The 21,369-nt window shown below is 29.6% G+C and overlaps 1 protein-coding gene across 2 annotated transcripts in view; it reads right to left on the bottom strand.

Annotated features, from left to right (window-relative positions):
• Positions 1 to 20,873, bottom strand: part of LOC136984652 (ubiquitin carboxyl-terminal hydrolase isozyme L3-like) — a 53,276-nt gene extending 32,403 nt beyond the window's left edge. The window contains exons 1-6 of one of the 2 annotated variants that reach the window (XM_067281726.1): positions 20,717 to 20,872; positions 20,383 to 20,521; positions 20,206 to 20,291; positions 20,066 to 20,113; positions 17,679 to 17,754; positions 4,395 to 4,453 (exon numbers count right to left, since the gene is read on the bottom strand). In XM_067281726.1, the coding sequence (XP_067137827.1) occupies positions 4,395 to 4,453; positions 17,679 to 17,754; positions 20,066 to 20,113; positions 20,206 to 20,291; positions 20,383 to 20,521; positions 20,717 to 20,770 (462 nt within the window). In that variant the 5' untranslated portion in view covers positions 20,771 to 20,872. Of the gene's footprint in view, positions 1 to 4,394; positions 4,454 to 17,678; positions 17,755 to 20,065; positions 20,114 to 20,205; positions 20,292 to 20,382; positions 20,522 to 20,716 lie in introns of both variants that reach the window. The other variant, XM_067281727.1, reaches the window with a different exon arrangement.
• Between the last annotated feature and the right edge of the window lie 496 nt (positions 20,874 to 21,369).

Genomic DNA, 21,369 nt, shown 5'->3' on the forward strand with positions numbered 1-21,369 from the left:
AATAAATATTCACATTAAAAAATTTAAAATATACAATTATATTTTCTAACACACTTTTTTTCATTTAATGTTATAATACCTGTGCTACAATTTAATATAATAAATAATATTATATAACAACACAATCTAATACATTTTATACTGTATTTTTCAAAGAATATTTCTTTTGTATAATTTGCAGTAAGTGGGGAAATTACTGTATTCTACGAATACAAAATTTGATAAGGAAAAACTGATAACGTGGATTACAACCGATTCCAGTAAATAATCGAAAATGAATTTTCCAGTGGAAAAGTAGAAATATGTAGTAATAATAATAAAGCTAATTTCTTGACTTATGATTTTTATAAATGGAACAAAATAAATCGAATAAAGAGTTAAGACAATACGATGAAACGAAAGAAACTAATAAAGTAATATTTAAGCTAAATTAAAATAGCAGAAGCGTGCTCAAATGTATTAAATGATTTAATATTTTACGAAAACACAGACCTAATCTATGCAATTGGAAAAAAATTTAAATGAAAACGTAAATGATCGAAACATTAGAACACTTAAAACAAGGAAACTCTTGGCGCTTAACACTTAGCAGAGAGAAGAAAATAGAAATAAAGTATATGAATTAAACTAATAAACAGAAATCAACAGAAAATATATTGTGCTGTTAAAAGTTTATAAAAATACAACCTTCGGAACCTTATTATTTCATAGGACATAATTTGAATAAATCTAAAAACTGATAGAATTGCCTGCCAAACTGACAGATCAACTCTTACTTTTTAAATTCATTTTCATTAATTAAAGAGAGATTTGCATTATAAAAAAATTCCCACTTATCGTTGATTAAAATTCCAAGGTATTAATAAAACTGTATTCTCATATTATTTCTCTTTACTTTCATAAACCGTAATGACGTAAGACATACCGAAAAGTATGTAATTCGTATATTTTAAAATATGTGACAGCTAAATTCTTCACTATTTTACATTAAATTATTTATCCAAACACAGTGTAGCATGGTACAACAGTTCATTTGGTCAACTGAACTTCTAATTTGATGAACTTCATATGAAAATTTCATTAATCACTAAGATTACATCCATTTAAAGTAACATAATAAATATATATGGAGTTATTTTTTATGCCATTTTTAACTTTTGTAACATACAAATAACATTAACCTTTTACAATTAGAAGCCTAAATTTAACTTCTTAAACACCTAAAAACAATTATTTTACTTAATATATACCTTTTTAAAATAAAATGGAAGATTAATTTATTAATTATTATAGGATAAGAAATTTGTACAAGATGAAGTAGGATTACAATTAAATTTCTTACAATTTATTATTAAATTACAAATATAAATTCTAAAGACAATTTTTAACAAATTCTCAACAAAGAAACTGTAATTAACTACGAAAATATAAATTATATAACGTCAAAAAACAGAAACAAACATCGATTTATTACTCCTTTCTACCTGTAATGGAACTAAAGATTAAAAAAGCACAACGAACATGTACAACGAACCAGACCTTGCAATAGCGGTAAGTCATCGAGGATGACGCAGGGGGGGGGTCAACCCCAAAATTCACCCATCAAAAAAATGTCAGAATCTGTACCGGATTCGATTCCGGATCCTCACAACGAGGAGACTTTTACGCGTTATCGCGTGGCTTATCCGGACGAATGTAGGTCAAAACCAACAACCCGAGAGCGTGAGAAACAACGTAAAGACAGTTGGGAAAAAGAATCGGTTGATCTTTGAAAAGTTCAGACGTCTGACTGAGCAATTTACACAGCGCAGTATCCGTTTCGGAGGCAGTTCTCATAACAATTATGAGGGTGCTAACGTTCGTCCCTCCATCAGCGCGGGGAACCGATAGATACTACGCCCAGCACCGGCAGATGGCGTGAGATTATGACGCTCCACCTAGCAAAAAAAAAGGCGGTATTGTCGGGCCTGGCTCGACTTACTGGATAATTTTCACTTACTCGGCCATTGTACGGTTGACAAGTGCTTAACCAAGATCTCCCGCATATCCCCGAGCCCTTTCTTCACAGCGGAGGATTGATCAACGGACGAAAAGTAATTTTTATCTCGGGTCCGTTACTCGATTTTATCCCCCCCTCTCCCACAATTCGATTCGGAGGAGGGGGGAGAAGGTTCCGAATAAAAATCCGACGGCGCCCCCCTGCGTTAAAAAAAAAATGAGTATAATCGACCGAAAATAAATTGATATGCAAGCGGCGCCAATTTGCTACGAGGTCGAAATCTGTTATAGTTCTCCATCAAACCAGCTACTTGGCCTGGGGTTAAATTGCTAGAAATTATAGAGGACTCGGGTGCAGGTGCGTGCGACGTTACCGTCTAGCTAATGGGAAGGTTGCTTTTTCTTTCTCCTCCTCCTTTTATCTGATGGCAAGTAACAGGTGTCTAGACGGAATCAAATCCAATGGATGCACATTATTCATTGTTTCTTATCGATTCGAGAGAAAGAATTTTCGACATTCGGTTTCGGGCAGGAAGACGTCCAGCTATTTCGATTTTTAACGGTTTTGACGCCGCTACGAAACAGTTCGAGATGACTCAGCGGGGGAAAGTCGTTCGAGAAAGGGGAGGAAACAACGCCTGTGACGAAAGAACGGAATAAGAAATTACCCAGTTCGAGACCGTTAAACTTACGCACTGAATCGATTTATAAACCCCCCAAAAAAAACTTGGAAAATTTAAAGAATTCGAGCATTTCAGAATCGCTTCATTCACAAAATCCAGTTTCATCCAGCGAGTGAAATTTATCATGTTACACATCCAATCAATTTTCTTTTTTCTGACAGGGGTTGAATAAATTGACTGGTGCACTATCGCCATCTGTTAGTCACTTTATTAATGAAACACTAACCTTTTTTAATTTTTTTTTTACCATTACATCACTCGATTTTGTATTACTCTCATATATATATAAATTATCAACAAACCTATATAATTTGAATAATTTTATATAGTATGATGATTATTACTTTCATTACAGTAGGCCATATACAAATATAATTTGTACAATTACTTTAGCTTCTATTTTTTTTTTTATGAGAGATTACTGATTAAAATCATCAAAAAGTCCGGTTTCTTCTACATTCCAACCCATATATTATATAAAAATAATAAACATGATTTATCAAAAGTGTAATATATTTTTTATTTTTTTTTTCTTATCGGATAATTCTCACATTACTCTTTTTTGACAGTTAACATCATTTCTAAGACAGTTAATGTAACAAAATGGCAACTTATGTCTACACCATCCGATGGTAGTTCAATTATTATGCAAATATTGATAATTAATCAAATAGTTAACTATAAAAACAAGAAATAATAATCAAAAATATAAAATTTAATAAATTTTACAAGTGATTACAAGATAGCATATATGAATTTAAATTTCTAAATTTGATTTTTTCCCTTTTAAATATTAAAAGCTGCAAATCCTTTAATATCTAATAAACTGATGAAAGTGGTTTATAAAATGAACATTTTATACTTTATAAATGCTTCAAGTCTATAAAAGATTTTACTCTATGTAGAAATAACATTTTATACAAGAAAATATTAGTTTATACTAAATTAATTAGCATTAAAAAATTGATTAACATAATAAACTGCCTACTAGAAAAATTTGTTTTTGATTTTTTTAAAATAGTTATTACACTATAATTACTAGAACGGGTATTAGGAAAGTTAATAAACATTACGACCTTATATTGCATTCTGTTTTTCTTTTTATTTATATATTATCTATGCAATACATTTGATATAATCAAAATTTATCTGGAGGTACAATATGTATCTCTAATCAGAAAGATTTTTTCCATTTTATCAGTTCAGAATTAGATATATTACAAAACTATTTGTGTTAAATCTAATGAAAATAGTTTAATAATATATTTTCATCTTTTTAACATGAGAAATTGCATTGGAATTCTCATATAATTTTATAACGTGGCGTAATTATGTATACTAAATCATGATGCTGCGCTTGATCATTAGTTCTGAATAATTTAAAGATGTGCCAAGATTCAAGTTTATTATATGAATTCTGAAGCAGAAATGTGTATGTTCTGATTTCTGTTACAGATAATTCATGCTTACTTCTAAGCATAACAACTATTCAAATATAAATGTTACTTATTAACATCCCAACTAATGAACTAAATGAACTTATATATAAAAAGATAAAACCTAAATAATCTATTTCCCAACAAACAAAAACGAAAGCAAATGTGTATCCAAGTTTTATGGTTTTCTTTGACTGATAAATTTTATATATTCAAACTTCTAAAGTTAATTGCTGTTAAATAATTAAATATTCTTAAAATATATGAAATTACTTACGTTTAATAGTGTTTCTGGAGTAGTAGTCCCGTGATCTACAGGAGATTCTTTGCGACCATCTAGAAAATTTTAATAAAATAATTATCTTTACATAAAAAAAAATCTAACATACCAGTATTTAAATCAAATATTTTTCTTATGATGTAAAATATCCAATTTTCAAGAAGATCAATCCTTGAAGAGTTGACCATAGATTTAAGTAAATAGATATGAATAGATTTATTAAAAATATAGTTAACAAAAATATTTTTAATACGATTTAATAATTTTTCAATATAAATTAACTGAAATGATTTATTTCCAAATTTATCTTGCCATTTCTGTAAATAATTTTTCCTGTAACTAAATACTTGTTCAAACATATAACAGATAAATATTTTTGTTTTTAGTTCTTTATGTATATTTCTATCATATATAAATAAATGAATTACATGGAACACATGTTGGACTCCAACAAAATTCCTCAATAATGCTTCATATGTAAAGATGATTTAAACTACTGTAATACAAATACAGAAGTAATTATAATTTATATATATATATACACACACACAGAGTTCCTACACAAATCTGTGTTTTGAATTCCATGACTTTCCCTGACCAACTCTGTCCAAATTCCCTGACCCTCATGTTTCTTACAGTGTGGAATATCCACACAATAAAACACCATTTTACTTACTGTGAACATTAAGTACATCTATCACTCTTTTTGTACAAAGTACAGTACGTACACCCTGTAGAAAAATGTTTGATAGGCTCCACAACTACAACGTATTGAAAAAATAAGCAATTTACAAACAAAACATGAGCTTTTTTTATTTTATCAAAATTTATCATTATTATTTATACGTAAAGCTAGTAAACACAAGGTAGCATAAAATCAACACACAGTATTCTCTGGTATACAAACAGTACTGTACTGTGCTTAAAAATGACGAACTTTTGATTTAGAAACATGTAATTTTAAAACCAATCTTTCAACAAAAGGAGCAAATTTTTCTTAAAACAACAGCATAATTTTAACAGAAAGTTAAATTTAAAAATTGCCAAATAAAGCGTTTTTTCCCATGAAAAAATCGATTGGGCTAGTTAGTTGATATTCAAAACTATAACATACTACAGTATTACTACAGGTCTGATCAATGTTACCAATTTTTAAGCCCAAAATCAGTGATATTTGTTATCCAACTTTATTTCTATTAAATTAATTATTAAACTACGTATTGAAGTGCAGGAAATTAACGGAGAGAGAGAAATGCGCTTGCAATACAGTACTTTCAAGGAAAATCTTAACAAATGCAAAATGCTCCTGCCAACCTCAACTTTTAAAAGTTTGCAAACAAATTTTTAATTAGTTATTTTTTATTCTAATTAAAAATTAAACACTATTATATAAACTTAGTTTATCCTGTTATTAATCCACAACCATAAAATTATGTGGCTTCAAAATGGTGTAAAAAAAGCCATTTATTTATTGTTTTGATCGTTAATGAATTCTGTAGTCCGTTACAAAAGTATAAATTTATACCTTAATAATTAATGTACTGGAAAGAAATCGGAAAATATGTTTTGTTACGCAATAAAAATTATTAAAAGAAATATTTGTAATTTATTGGTATTATTTATCAATTTTCGCACTTTGTTCTCATTTTTTTTTTTTTAAATCAATTCATTAACACCCTTACCTCGAATCGAGGGTGTGAAGGATAATTGTGTGGGGGTTCGAAGAGGGTTAATGTTAGTTTTAAAACTGACCTGCAACTGTCAGTAAAGGTTTGTATTAACTGTCGAAACATTAAAACAAAATTTAAAAAAAATTAAATAAGTTGATGTGATTTAAAGTTCTGATTTTGAGTAGTTTTAAAATATATTCTTACAATACGACAGAACAATAAGTAAGACTTATTACATGCATGAAATTAAAATTAATTCATTATATGCGATTGTGCAAGGTTAAGTACTGCGCGCCTCAGAAAAATTTCCAGTATTTTTGGAAGATGGTTCGATATCAGATAAAGAAAGCAGTTATGCATATTATAATAGAGGGATTTGTACATCTAGTGGTGTCCTCTAATACTAAAAGTAAAAATGTTTCGATAGAAAAATGGATTCTGCTATATTCGTAATAAAGGTTGCAGCGTTACTCCTTGCCGCCTGCAGATGGCCACACTTGGTCAGCCATATTCAGCAAACGAAATCAACAAGACAGCTAAGAAGACAAATTCCCTGATTTTCCAGACTTTTTCCGAACACTAATGAAAATCTCTGACTTTCCAGGTGCGTAAGAACCCTGTATATAATACTAGTGACAAAATTAAATAAATGCTTTCAAATTTGATCAGCCGTATAAGGATATTTATACAGAAACTCGTTTGAAAGCTAATGGTGCATTTGGATGAATCCTTAAAAAGATTTTAGATCTGGCTCTAAATAAAATAATAATTCACAAAATCTCTTAAATAGTTCCAAAGCCAAAAGTCGGTGTGTGCGATTCAAATCAAGAGATCGCAGTGATTACAATAAAAAAATTTCAGCAGCGAGTTGTGTAACATCCCCGGCGAAAAATTTAAAATTCTGCGTGACGCCATCTGTTAAGATATTTTAAAACTTTTTTATATTATCAATTCTTATAAAATGGAAAAAAACAACTTAGTTTTGAGGGTAAAGATGACTTTTATTTAAAAAGAAATTGTAAATGCTAATAACGAGTAAAATCTTCATTAAATCCGACCCCACTCCAGATATGACACGTGACTCCATCTCCCCACCTCCTCGAACTTTAACCACCAAAACTTAGTAGCATTAATGGCTCCAATATACAAACTTCCATACAAAATTTCAGAAATTTTCGATAAAAGGCACACGAGTTCTTAAGCTTCAAAGTGGATGAACAAAATAGTGTTTTTCACACAGGAAAAAAATCCCAAAATTTTTGCATTTCCCAATATTTCAAAGTCCCGAGTCCAAAAATATAAAAATCTTGAGAGAGGGGAGGTCATTTTTTGACCTATCGCCGAAATATATTAGTGCCGGAAAACTAAAATTAACTGTCTACATATCAGAAACGGTCTACTTGGCAAATATGGTTACAAAAAAGGACACACTAATTCACGTTCCCGAAGTGATAGATTATTCGAAATGATTCGTGTGCTTATGCATGTTATTAAACAAAAAGAAAAAAACCAATGAAAACATCTGTAACAAAAACTGATTTAAAAAAATTAAATATTTCACACGACAACTGTAATGTAGCGCTAATTGTTCACTGTTTTTCTTGTCGTCAGAATGAAATTTTTATTGTTCAAAACGTTATTTATCAAAACTCTCAAAGTGGGTCAGTAGAAATGCGTTTCAACCTTAAGAACATTGTTACAAGGCCATTTATTGTGAATCTTTAAGCGTGATAATAATATAAGAATCCGACTTTAGGGATCTTTACCGTTTAGCTAATCAAGAGCTGAATGTCCAAATTCCTGAAGAGTGTAACATAAATGATCGAGTACAGATTTAGATCAGTGAATAAAAAATCTGCAAAAATTAAAACATTATTTTTCGCGTACTTGAGGAGTTATGCTTACAGTCTGTGAAAGTTAGACCATAAGTATATTCGAAACTGAATTAATTAATGGTAGTAAAAAATAATCTTATACAAACAATATGCAGCGTATTCAGTTTGAATAAGCAAGAGCTATTAACTCAGGAAAAAAAAAAAAAAATTCAGAACGAGTTACTCAACTTTCCCGGCAATATTTAAAACTGCGTGTGTGGCGCCATCTGTTAAAATTTTATGAAAAACTTTTCTATATCATTAACTAGCTGACTCGGCCACGCGTTGTTGTGGCTCAAAATGTATCTATTACAAATGTGTAACACTTCCCCCGTGGAGGGAATTTCAAAAAATCCCTTCTTAGTGTACATTCTGTTGACGTAACCTATTAAAACGCAAAAAACCGCATGTAAAATAGTATAAACAAAGCCGAGTTCTTCACAGTAAGCCTTAATCCTGTCCCTCTCCCCCCAGTGGGGGGAATTTCGACATGTATATTATATAAAAACACGTGTGTATTCGAATGCAACGTGGTGTCAAAATTTCAAAGGAATCGGTAGAAACAAACGAACGTTATATTTTATTTATATAGATAGATAGAAAATGATCTGCTTTAGTCCATTCTCACAGAAAAGCAAACTTAGGTCGTTGGAAGTTAGCGCCATCTGTTGGACATAAAAGCCTTAATCCATATATAAATATATTTTTGAAAGGGTGGTCTTCACATATGCCAGAAACCTTCGCTGGAATGTATTAAACAACTTCCCGAAGTTTCATGGCAATCGGATAAATGGTGTGGTAATGCATGAAGGACAAACATACACACAGACAAACATTCGTTTTTATATACTGTATATAGATGATATATACTTATAAAAAGGCAAAAAGCTTAATTTTGAGGGTAAGGATAAAGTTTATTTTAAAAAACTGTTTAAATACTAATAACCAGTAAAATCGTCATCAAGTCCGACTCTACTAGAGATACGACACACGACCCCTCTTTAGCTCCCCAACCCGTCGACCTTTAACCAGTGGTGATATTCGAAATATTTAACAAAGGGTTCGCTAGCAGAAAATTTTTCCCTGACAATCACCGACAAACGAAATGGAAATTTTGGCTAGAAATAAATACGCATTTCGAACGTAACGAGGCCTGGGCGAAGACCAGGTAACAATAGTATATTAGTGCTGTCGACCTTTTTTTTTAGGCAGAAATTTTTCACCCCGAATGGCACTGCTGATAATAGACAGATGTCATCATCTCTCGAAATACAATATCCTTTTATTTCGCTGTCCATAGCCCGACACGTGTTCCACAGCCATCTTGTATTATCTCGCGCGTGAGATTGTGGGATCTCTCTTATGACTGGATCTAGTTTCAAGAACTCTCTTGAATCGATCGCGATTAAACCTCGTTTCGGTCGAGATTGAAACGGTCGAGAGATCGCACCAAGACATAGTCCCCGACCTTGCTCACAATCTAGATTGAAATGCTCGGTGCGAACGGGGTATAAGGCTCTAGTTTAGTAGTATTACAGAGTATAATACGTATATTTTAATATATTTAAAAAAAAAAAAAACAAAACCACTGAGAAATGTTCCGTGTGTTTAACAAGGTTCGGAAAACTGAAATTTTTAACGGGTTCGGCCGAACCTGTGCGAACCCGCTGAATATCACCACTGCCTTTAACTCACCAAAATTTAATAGCATCAATCCCTCTAATCAATCACAAACCTCCTTATAAAGTTTCAAAAATTTTCGACAAAAAGTACAGGAGTTATTAAGCTTCAAAGATATCGATAAATACAGAAATCCCCGAATTTTTTTTCCTTTATGGTAATTGTTTATAAGCCATACACCAACGTTTTCTCTCTTAATTTTATTTACAATAGAAACGTACAGTACATGCCAGACGTGTCCAAAACACAGAATATTTGAAGGGCAACTCATTTAAAAATGTCTGTAAACAAAAAAGTCATACGACTACTTACCGACTCTGCACCGTTCCAGCTGCCATTGCTTAAGCTTGTTTTTTTTTTTTTTTACAAACCAACAAAATATGTTTTAAACACTACACAAAATATAAAGTAGTTAATATGTTTATGTTAATTCTTTTCTTCCTATGATTGACTTCTAAAAATTTTAAGGGTTGGTAAGGAGCCTCAAGAGTTCAGCCTTGAAACACTTAAATCTGGCCCTATGTCCTACACAAAATTATTGACATTTTAAACTTTTCTTTTCGTTGCATTTCTCGACGTTTTAAGGTCCCGAGTCCAAAAATGCAAAAATCTTGGGGATTCATTTTTTGACCGATCGCCATATTTTCCCCTTGTTATAGGTAACAAAACCGGAAAAGTAAAAAGATTTAATGGATGAAGCAAGACAACGAAACACGAGGGCGATCTGCCAAGGAATGGAAAATCTATCTATGTGTTATAAACATGAATAAAACCCAGAAAACTCCATGTGGCCAGTCCGTTGGTGAGGCGGCAACCCGCGACCAGTGTTTTACGCTAGTGATGTAACGAATATTCGGTTACTATCCGGTATTCGGCCTATTTTTCACTATTCGGCCGAATACCGAATACCTAAAAACAAGAGTAAGAAATAACAAAAACACAGTAAACTAATCATTTTGGTAACTTTTATTAATGCTGAAAATTAAACTATAATTATTAAAGTTAATAAGAAGTAGCATCTAACTCTAGTATTAAATTATTTCGTAATTAAATAATATTATAGCCTTTATCTAGCCCGATATCTTATGGCATTGATGGCGTGTAGGTTAGAATGTATCGGGCATTAATATTATTGTTTAGTTAATTATGTTATATTTGTATTCGCTTGTATTTTTATATTTTTTACGATATTTTAAAATGATTTACGAAACGTTTTATTGAAACTTATCGTATTTAATGAAAGAATTATTTATCTATTTCTAGAAGATGAGTAACTAATATATAATTTATTTTATATATAAAGCAAAGAATGAGCATTTTTCGTTATATGCAAAAGATAACATTTGAAATCATGTTAATTTTTAAAATATTGACAAAAACAATAGCAACAAAATATCACAAAACTTCACAAATAGAAAACCCCCAATAATATATTTGAACTGTTCCACAACTGGGCAGAAACTAGACCATATGTCCTCACTAAAGTATATCCTTAGGGCACTATTCAGTCTACAACTACGTAGTAAAAACAAAATTTTAGAGTTAAAAAGATCGATTGCAAATAAAATAACTTATAAGTTATAACTTACATCTAAATACCAACAACTGCCGAATCATATCGGGCTATTTACGGCTATTACATAAATTATAAACCAATTTGGCACTAGAGGTAGACGTTAGGCTCCATCTCATATTAACTTTAATAATTATAATTTAATTAATTAATTTAAATAATTTAGACCTACTGGAAGAAAAAAATCGTAGTGACAGCGGGCCAATAGAGAGCAGAGTGCGCGATCCTTGCCATAATGCGGTTTGCGCGCCAATTTTCGTACGTGCGTTAATCAAGCCGAATAGTTTGGCCGAATATTCGATATTCGGTATTCGGCCACGCTCCTAGCCGAATATTCGGTATTCGGCTGAGGGCAAATATACTATTCGTTACATCACTAGTTTATATTCAATCGGGCTGGATTTATGGAAGGTATTCTGGGCACGTGCTCAAGGGCCTCCACAAAAGCAAGTGATTCAGGAAATAAAATATATTCCGTTTTCTGAATCGTTTCTTTCGTTTCTCTCTCTCTCTCTTTTTTTAATTTCATTTATTAATTTATAAATATTGCAAGTATGAAATTTAAATTAGAAACCCAACGCCACTATTAGGGTATCTGCGCCTACCCGCAGCACTATCTGCGCCCACCCGCAGGCACTATTTTGCGCCCCTTACAAATTAGTGCAGTCATACGTAAATTCCTTTGTCGATCACAAAACTTCTTTGAATTGAGTTTGGATGATATAAATTCACTTATTTGTTCATTTTAATACACAAACATCAGCGTATTTCAGTCTTTACAGTCGTTACGAATGATGAAAGATAAAATCACTTCGTAAAATATACTATACTACTTTGCGGGTTTTACAGAACCGACAATTAGGGCTATACTACTCTTTAAAAGTTTATTCCACGCCCCAGATAACTTCTAACATTATACTACTACTACACTATAAATTCATATATACATGTATAATACTTGTGACAATTGGAGCTCACAAATGCTATTTCAACTTGAGTTATCGTTCTAATTTTTGTCACAATTCAAATCAGGCACTTAATTAGAAACGTCTTTTGAGGTCCCTTGGTAACTGCGCCCTGAAAGCTCACTAATAGTGGCCCTGTATAGAACTCTATACGGTAATAGAATTTGCACAGTGACTACGGGGACTTCCACACCTGTAAGTGTCCTGGGGTCTCCAATAAATAAATCCGTCCCCGTCTATGCTCTATATATACATATAACTTTTAATATCAAAGTACTTAAGCATAAACGATTTATTATTATTCATTAAAACTAGAAAGTCAAGGCAAATATAATCATAAATATTTAAAAGTTGTATTCAAGCCCTATTAAATATTGACTATAGGCAAAACTGCAATTATTGTTACCAATTCTATACAATTTTATAACTTTATTTAATACTATTAACTAAAACGTTTACTCTGTTTAAATAATAGTATTAAATAAGTATTATTAGTATTAAAAACGGGATAATATTAAATAAGTATTTAAACGTAAACCTTTGCAATAAAGGAATTCATTTCACATTTTTAAATGTTTTAGCATTCAAAAGATGATTAAAGAAAAATTAAACAAAAGTTCAGATTAAAACAAACAAGTTAAATAACTTTTTAACATCGAGAATTTATATTTATTAAATGTTTAATAATTTAACAGCTAATTAAATTATAACTACCCATAAATTGTATATTGTTTTCCAGAATAAACCAAATCTAAAATTGTTATATTCTTTTTTATGCTTTTGGTCTGTGTATATATTTATATAATTATTAAATTGGATATTGTAACCATTATATATGAACTAATCACAAACCACAAAAATCTTTATTAACTACTTCAAATCCCAATATGCATTTTGGCCAAACTAGGCCATTATAAATGCTGAAATGTATACTGGGATTTGAAGTAGTTAATAAAGATTTTTGTGGTATGTGATTAGTCCATATATAATGGTTACAATAGCCAATTTAATAATTATGTAAACAGTTATATTTTTGTCAAATGCATTTGAAAAGGAATCATGTGACAGCAGAATCACTTCTCGAAAATTCCAAGAATTTATTTACATTGTGCAAATTTTAAGATTTAAATATAACTTTGAGAAACAGATATAACAAATTCTGTATTGTATGGCAATAAATAATATTGAAAACTATTTATGAACTTTAAACTTTTGGTTTCTCGAAAGTGAAAAGGTTTAATTTTAAACCTCTCTATTATGATGTGGTCTCTCCAATAAGATGGAATAAAATGATTTTATAATTTAAAACAAAATAAAAAAATTCTATATGTTATAGGCATATGACTTTTAAAATCTTATTAAGTTCATTAAAATCTTTAAAAACTAAGATTTTAATAATTTTAATAACTACTCACTTTACCACACAGACTATAATAAATACAATTGTTCAAAGGAAAGATAAGGAAAAATTTATATTGATTATGACAATGTAATTTCAATAAAAAGATATGTGTATACAGTGTTTGTAAATTTCAAAAGCCTTTAATACAATAATAATTTAAAAAACTGTGATAAATTAAAGACAAAAATGATAAATGATTAGCTTTTGGCAATAAAAAGTTTACCTATAATGTCAATTAAAAATAATAATAAAAACAATATAAATATTTTGAAATAAAAACAAACTTCTGTCAGGCAGTGTTTTAGTTCTAAATTATTCAAGCTTTATTTCATTTAACAAACCTATTTTCTTTTTTCATGAAGAATGATATGTTATTGATATTAATGTTTTTTCAATAATTATTCACTTCAATTATTATTGATGATTACTAACATTAATAATAATTGATAGTTATTATTAATGATTATTAACATAATCATTCATTATGTTAATAATTTAGGAAACTAACTCCTGTAAAAACTGCAATGCAAAAAAAATTAATAGACTGGTAAATTATTGAATATAATATTCATTATCTTGACACTTTCTTAAATAAGGCTTTTGAAAACTGAAAAACTATGTAAAAAAGCTTTAAACTGTTTTATTGGTTAAAAAAACTATTGATTAATAGTAAAATAAATCATTTAGTGTTTTATAATAAAGTGTCATTTAATATTCATTAGAAAAACAATTTGCTGAAAATAAATAATTATATGTATAAATTATTATTAATCTAATATTAAAACTAAATTCAAAAGCTAAAGTTTGTTATTTATCTTTTTGTATCCAATAATATTGAATTCAATATGGTACAGTGAAATGCCTGGATTTTTTCTGAAGTTGTGAAGAGCCTCTGGATGATTCAAGTTAAAATGGATAAGCTGGGTTTTAAATTAATTAGATGTCTTCTATTAATTTCCGGGATTGAGCCCAACCCTGGTCCGTTATCGAGATCCCCTCTGGTCATTGAGAGGGTAGATATGCAAAAGAGAGGTTGAGGCAGACTGCGTAAGGAGGATTCTAGTGAAACTGGAAGTAGAAATTTAACTGATGTTGTTGAAGAGAATCTTGCTGTATTAGACGGAACTCCATTGAAACAGAATCCGGGGGAATAAGAGATGTAAATATTCAGGACTATTTTACCTTGTCAGCTGTTGCAGAGGAGGATCTTGGTGAGGAGCCTCAATACACCATTAAAGCAGTGTATGACCTAATTCAGAAGTTCTCTCAACTCTCTGTTGATTTGTGTGCAATTAAGGAAGAATTATGTATATTAAAGAAGAGACATGATGACCTAAAGGATGACTTGAATATTGTGTCTCATGAAGTGGAAAAATTGGAACAGGGTGGTAATTATGATGGTCTGCTGAGAGGTAAGATTGAATTTCAATTAGATAAGTTTATAAATGAAAAAACGAGGAGTAATATTGTTATTTTTAATTTCTCGTTTACAACTGAAGACCCGTCGGCCGAGATTTCTCATTTTATTAGAAATGAGTTAGGTGTCGAGGAATTTTGTTTGACCAGTTTGGTCAGAATTTCTGGAAACGATACCAAGTCTATAGTTAAAATCTCTCTTGCCTCTGTATATGAGAGAAACTTAGTCCTGCGTGCATTCTAGAAGGCAAAGCCTAACTTGTTGAAAAGATTTAAGGAAAATATAATATTCACGGCTGACTTATGTAAACGGTCTAGGGTCAGGAGGAAAAAACTAATTGCAAGAATTGCCCAGGAGAAGTCCAATGGCCATAAAATCATTGTTAGAGATGATTATTATATTAAGAACGGCATAATGTTCACATACAATATATATTCAAATGAAATCATCCAATTAGACTGTTTTTTATAAGGTATCGGGAGTTTCGCAATAATCTGCCAGGATTGACGAATGAGGATAACCTTTTACTAAATGGCTTAAAGACTAATAATTTTATGACTTGGCGAAATGACAACCTAAATTCAATGGCTTTGACTTCTCCGGGGGTGGGTCAATGCGCCTATGTTGGGAATGCTTATATTACTTTTTGGAATATGCAAGGTATGGTTAATAAGACTAGTGACCAATCTATAAAGCAATACCTAATGTCAAATGAGGTCGCTGGCATGTTTGAGACTTGGTCGATCAATTCTAGTTTTTTGGAGAACTTGGATTTACAGGATGATTTCTGGGTAACCCATAGTGCTGCACTCAAGGAACGAAGATTCGGTAGACCTGCAGGAGGACTTTTGTTATTAATTAAGAGATCATTTGGTTATTTAAAGTACGTACAAGCTAAACCTTGGTACATTTTTAATTAAATTGGGCTAAATCCCAAACTTCATAAATTGTGGAAAATGAGGTTATTGGGAATTATATTAGTATATATTAATCCAACTGCAAATTAAAATAATTTTATTGAGGAATTACAAATAGTGATTAACCGCTGGAGTAATATTACTTATATTGATAATACAGAGATTGATGTGGTCAACGAAACAAAATTTCTAGAAGTAAGTTTTTCACCTTTACTTTCGTTTGAGAGTCAGACTAAAGATATGATGGTCAAAGCTAATCGGTTAATCCAGGGTGTTATGAGGCTGTGTGCCAAGACTCATTTGGGCTCGATCCAATCCCAGTTTAACCTATTTCAGTCCTTGGTTTTTAACTCTGTGAGCTACGCATCTCCTTTATGGCGTCTCTCCAATGTTCAGAAGTTGGAAATTATACAGAATAAATTCATACGTAGTCTGTTTTGGTTGGATCATAAAACCCCGGAAAGTGTTTTAAGATTGGAGACAAGTAGATTTAGTCCTATGGTGCTCTTCATAAACAAGATGTATAAAGCTGATAATTAAGTTAAGAGTTAGTGGTGGTATTACATTCAATTTTTTATATCAATTATATAAGAATTCCATACACAAACCATCAAAAATAACTGGGTTTTTTAATTTCTAATATGATAAACGATTGTGGCTGCTCGATTGAACCTTTTATATCCTCGTCGGATCTTGAAGAAGTAGTACATCAACAACTTATTTGGAATATTCTTGATATTTCTCATTCGTGAGACATAGAAGACAGTCGTTTAAGAATCTCACTAAATTGTTATAGTTCGAGATTATTATTTCCAAGTAACAATAGTTATTTATTCTCGAATTTGCCGTTTAGAATGAAGAGACTTTGTATTCAACTTCGACTTAATTCTAATTCTTTAATGATTGATGATAAATTGTATATTTATGAGAACAATTCATGTCCAAGATGTTATATGTCCTTTTCCATATTTCATCTGATTTGTAAATGTGAGAAAGGCCTTGAGTTAAGGCAAATATATAATCTTATTGGTTTAAGTGAATGTGATTCGATGGAAGCAATGTATAGATTGTTCCATCGGGCAACTTGTCGATTTATTTGCAACTTATATAACTATGTCATAAAGTTTTTTGATACTTAAATGTTCTTGTAATTTTCGTTATGTTATATTTATGTAGAATAACTCCCTCTGTAACAGGCTGAGGCCTTATACGAATAAATTTGATTTTGATGATGATGGAAAAAAAAAATATATGGTACAGTACCCTTTCTTCAATGTGGACCCGTAATAATTTATTTTAGCATTTAGAACTTTTTACTTTTCACAGAAGACAAGAAACCTAAATTATTAACTATGAGTTGCTGAAAATTTCTATCAATTACAAATAATATTCTCATACAAAACTATTATTTACATTTGGCATAATTAATATTAAACATAGCATTCAAATTTATTTAAGAAAACAATGTTTTGCCTAAAAGTTATAAAGCAAAATGAATTTTTTAAATTTTTTAAAAAATTTACTTTTTTTTTTAAATTGAAGATTCTCTTTGTTTTACTGTTATTTATTTATTTTTTATTTTATTTACTATTATATATTTGCATGTATCATCTCAGACTGCACAAACACTAAATTAAAAATTATTTTTAATTATTATTTTAAATGCACAAAAATTCATTTTGAAAAAAACGCTCTTTTTTATGACAATTAAATTATATGATAAATAACGAATTTTTAAATTTCACTAAACTAAAAGAAAATAATGTTATTCAATGAAACTTACCTAATTCATATAATCGCCCATCCACATGAACAAATGTTACAAAATGAAGATTTACTTCTGCATTTATATCAGGAACCTAGAGATAAATAATTATTTATTAAAATTATTTTTTAAAATATATTTTAAATTCTTTTTAGTGTTCTACAATAATAATTTTTATTTAATAATCAATATTGCTTAGATAACTTTAATAAAATCTCATAACTGTGTGTAATGTTTACATTGCATATAAGACTGTTTTTAAACTAAAACACATTATTTAATAATTTTGTTTGCTCTCTTTCTTGCTATAATTTCTTATGATAAACCAAAACACTATTGTTGTTATTTTTCTTGAAAATGAATATTTGCATAACCCATTAAAAAGAAAACAGCATAATAAATTTTCTTGATGATAAGAACTATTTCATTTATCAAATTTTTAAAACAGTCACAAGCCTGGAATGAACACAATTCTTTTATGGCAACTCTGTTTTAAAAATTCAATAAACAAGAAAGCCTTAGTCATTAAGAAAATGAATAGAAAACAGCATAAAAAAGAAGCACATTTTGAAGTCAAAAACTGGATTTGTAAATACATTAAAATGTTTCCAGATATTCTACAGTTTAGTATAAAACCTTAAAATTTTTAAATATTAAAAACACATTAAATATAGTCAAATAAAAATAAAAGTATTAAATACAAAACTTTACAAATGAAAGCTACCATTATGAAATAAAATTAATCATTTAGGTATAAAAAGTTCTATAATTAATTTTAAATATTAGACAAAGCTTTTAACTTTTCTATTAACTTTTATATATACAGGAATTTTATTTGTTAAATGTGTTATTTCTATACAGTACAATCTCAGTAATCAGGCTCTTTGCTAGTTTGACATGTCCAATAATTATGTCAAAGAGTTCACCTGAAAGTTCACTAGTGTCTGATTATAATCAGGTCTCAGATGTTATTGGTACTGTTATCAAGTTATACAATCTTCTCACTAGTTCAAACTCCAGCTCCCATAAATTTGAAAACATTCCACTAAATGTGACATGATATCAATCTTGAGCTTGGGTACAATATTAAATATATATATAGAAAATATATATTTAATTAATTATCGTATTAGCCCGAATATAACGCGACCCCGAATTTAACGCGACTCCAAAATTTTCATAAAGATATTTAGAAAAAAAAATAATACTCATAAAAGAATTCAAAGAAAGTAAAATTCAATCAGATAAGCATTTATTTAGGTATTTATAGCTAATAACACAGGTTACATTCATGTCAATAAAATTAAGTAATGTAAAACAAAATTAATATTACGTAAGTAACAACAAAAAACGGAAATGTTTATTCAGAATCTGAACTGTTTTCAGAATGAGAACTCATTGACTTCCGTTATTCATTATTGACTTCCGCGTTAGGGGGTAAAGCGGGTCTATTGACAAATTTTCTTGCAGTAGTACGAAATTTCTACTGACTTAACTTGAATGAGTCATATTTCTTCCCCATTTACAAACAAACCCGATGGCAATCGGTGAAACATGAGATAAATTACAGCGAGTTGAAATTTGATATGTTTATTTTTTGCGTTTTACGTATCAAATTACATTAAATTCGACACAAATAAAGCATTTTTGTCAATATAAAAATATTTTACATTGTTTAAAAGTAGAGAAAATAAAGAAAAGAAAGATGTAATAATAATTTTTCGAGCAAAGCCAAAAATTTCACAATTTTAAGATAAAAAATGGCGTCTGTGAGAGCCCACGTGACTAAAAGGCGGTCGAAAAATCACGTGACTAATGAACTTCGAACAAGCGGAGACATAGCCTTACTATAGTAGCGCTATGCAAACAAAAGCGCAGGCCTACTAACTAGATCACATGGTTGTTTTGAAGTGGTCGGTCGAGCTAGGTCTGACGTTCAGTCGCGTTTCAATCTCTGTAGGAAAATGTCCTTGTTTATACTACATTCCATTTCTTAAACCCCGAATTTTGCGCGAGTCGATTTTTTAACGGAAAATAAATGGTCGAAAAATATCGCGTTATATTCGGGCTAATACGGTATTATTTTCACTAATCACTAGTAACTTAAAAATTAAAGGTATTTCTAACTATAGTATATGATTTGTCTAAAAATTGATATTTGCTGTATAAAAACAGTAGTTCAATTTTTATTTAATTTTAAATACAGTGAAATACTTTTAATGTGTTTATCAATCTCAATGTAAAATCATAGATCATTTTAAAATAAAAAACTTGTTTAAATTTCTGAAATTTCTTACAGGCAATATCTACCACAAAAAATTTCCATGTTATAAGTTAAAGAAATCACTCAATCTTTCTTTTATTTTAAGTAAAATAAATTAGATTCATCATATATTAAATTTTACCTGTGTTTGCCCTTCTTCTGCATACTGCTGATGAGCAGATGAAAAACACTAAAAAAAAATAATTATTATTAATTTTTTAAAATAAAGTAATCAATCAAAAATAATTTAAAAGCAAGATTTTATTTTATATATTTAAATACCATATCACTTTCTAGAATTTTTCCTCGTGTAATTGGTGTCTCATCTTTGGTCTTAATTAAAAATTTGCTAAGTATAGAATCAGATTCTAAAAAAGAGATTAGTAACATTTCATACTTTTAAAATTTATATACACTTTCATAATAATCTAAGCCTACATAATAAAAGCAATTTTATACCTAAATTTAATGACTTAGCATTATTTCCTACAGCATGAATTAAAGCTATTGTACCACATGCATTTCTTATAGTTTGTTTTAGAAAATAAACATTATCATCTTGCTTTAAAGTTCCAATTGGATTTTCTTCTACGTTTGCCTGAAACAGAAAAGAAAAAAGTTTAATATTTCTTATTTGAATACATTAATCTTCATGCATTATATTATATTTTACAGTACATAAACTTTCATACCTTACAAATAAAAAAAATTTAAAAACATATAGTTTTACAGATACATTTCCACTATTATTCTAAAATTAAATTTTGAAAATTTTATTATACATCAGAATTACCTTATCGCCAAGAGGAAAAAGAAGAATCACTGCTAAAATTGGACGAGGTACCATTGCTAAAAGAGCTTCATCTAATCCAAGAACATCAACAATATTCCATTCTTTTGGCAATCCAAGTTCATACAAAAACTAGATTATAAAATACATTTTCATATAGTTAAATATTCAAATAATTTAATGAAAATACAGTAGACTCCACTTATTAGGACTTGTCTATACTGATAACATGTGAAATAAGTAAATAAGACTACAATTAAAGAAAAGTCTGTTTTCAGTGAAGTAATATTAAAACAAACGTTTTAAAACAATTCAAAAATATATAACTTAAACACTAATTAATTATAAATTATTATTATTATTATTATTATTAGTTAATAAATAATTAAGCCTGTACTGTTGTCTGCTAGCAACTTCAACAGCAGCTAGAATAATGCCAGTAATTTAAACTATTATAGTGTGAACAAATAATTAAAATAATTAATTTAAAACACTGATTAATACCAGTAGCTATAACTAATAATTATTTCATTTACCAGCCAATGATGAGACAGAGCATGGAAAAGAAAGCATATAAAGGTTTATTTATTTGAAGATAATCAGAGGCATAGTGAGGCTATGACCAATATGGCTCTGGCCATAGGTGATAATTTTAC

The sequence above is a fragment of the Centruroides vittatus genome, unplaced genomic scaffold (assembly GCF_030686945.1).
Source record: "Centruroides vittatus isolate TY-2023 unplaced genomic scaffold, ASM3068694v2 contig_926, whole genome shotgun sequence".
Lineage (NCBI taxonomy): Eukaryota > Metazoa > Arthropoda > Arachnida > Scorpiones > Buthidae > Centruroides > Centruroides vittatus.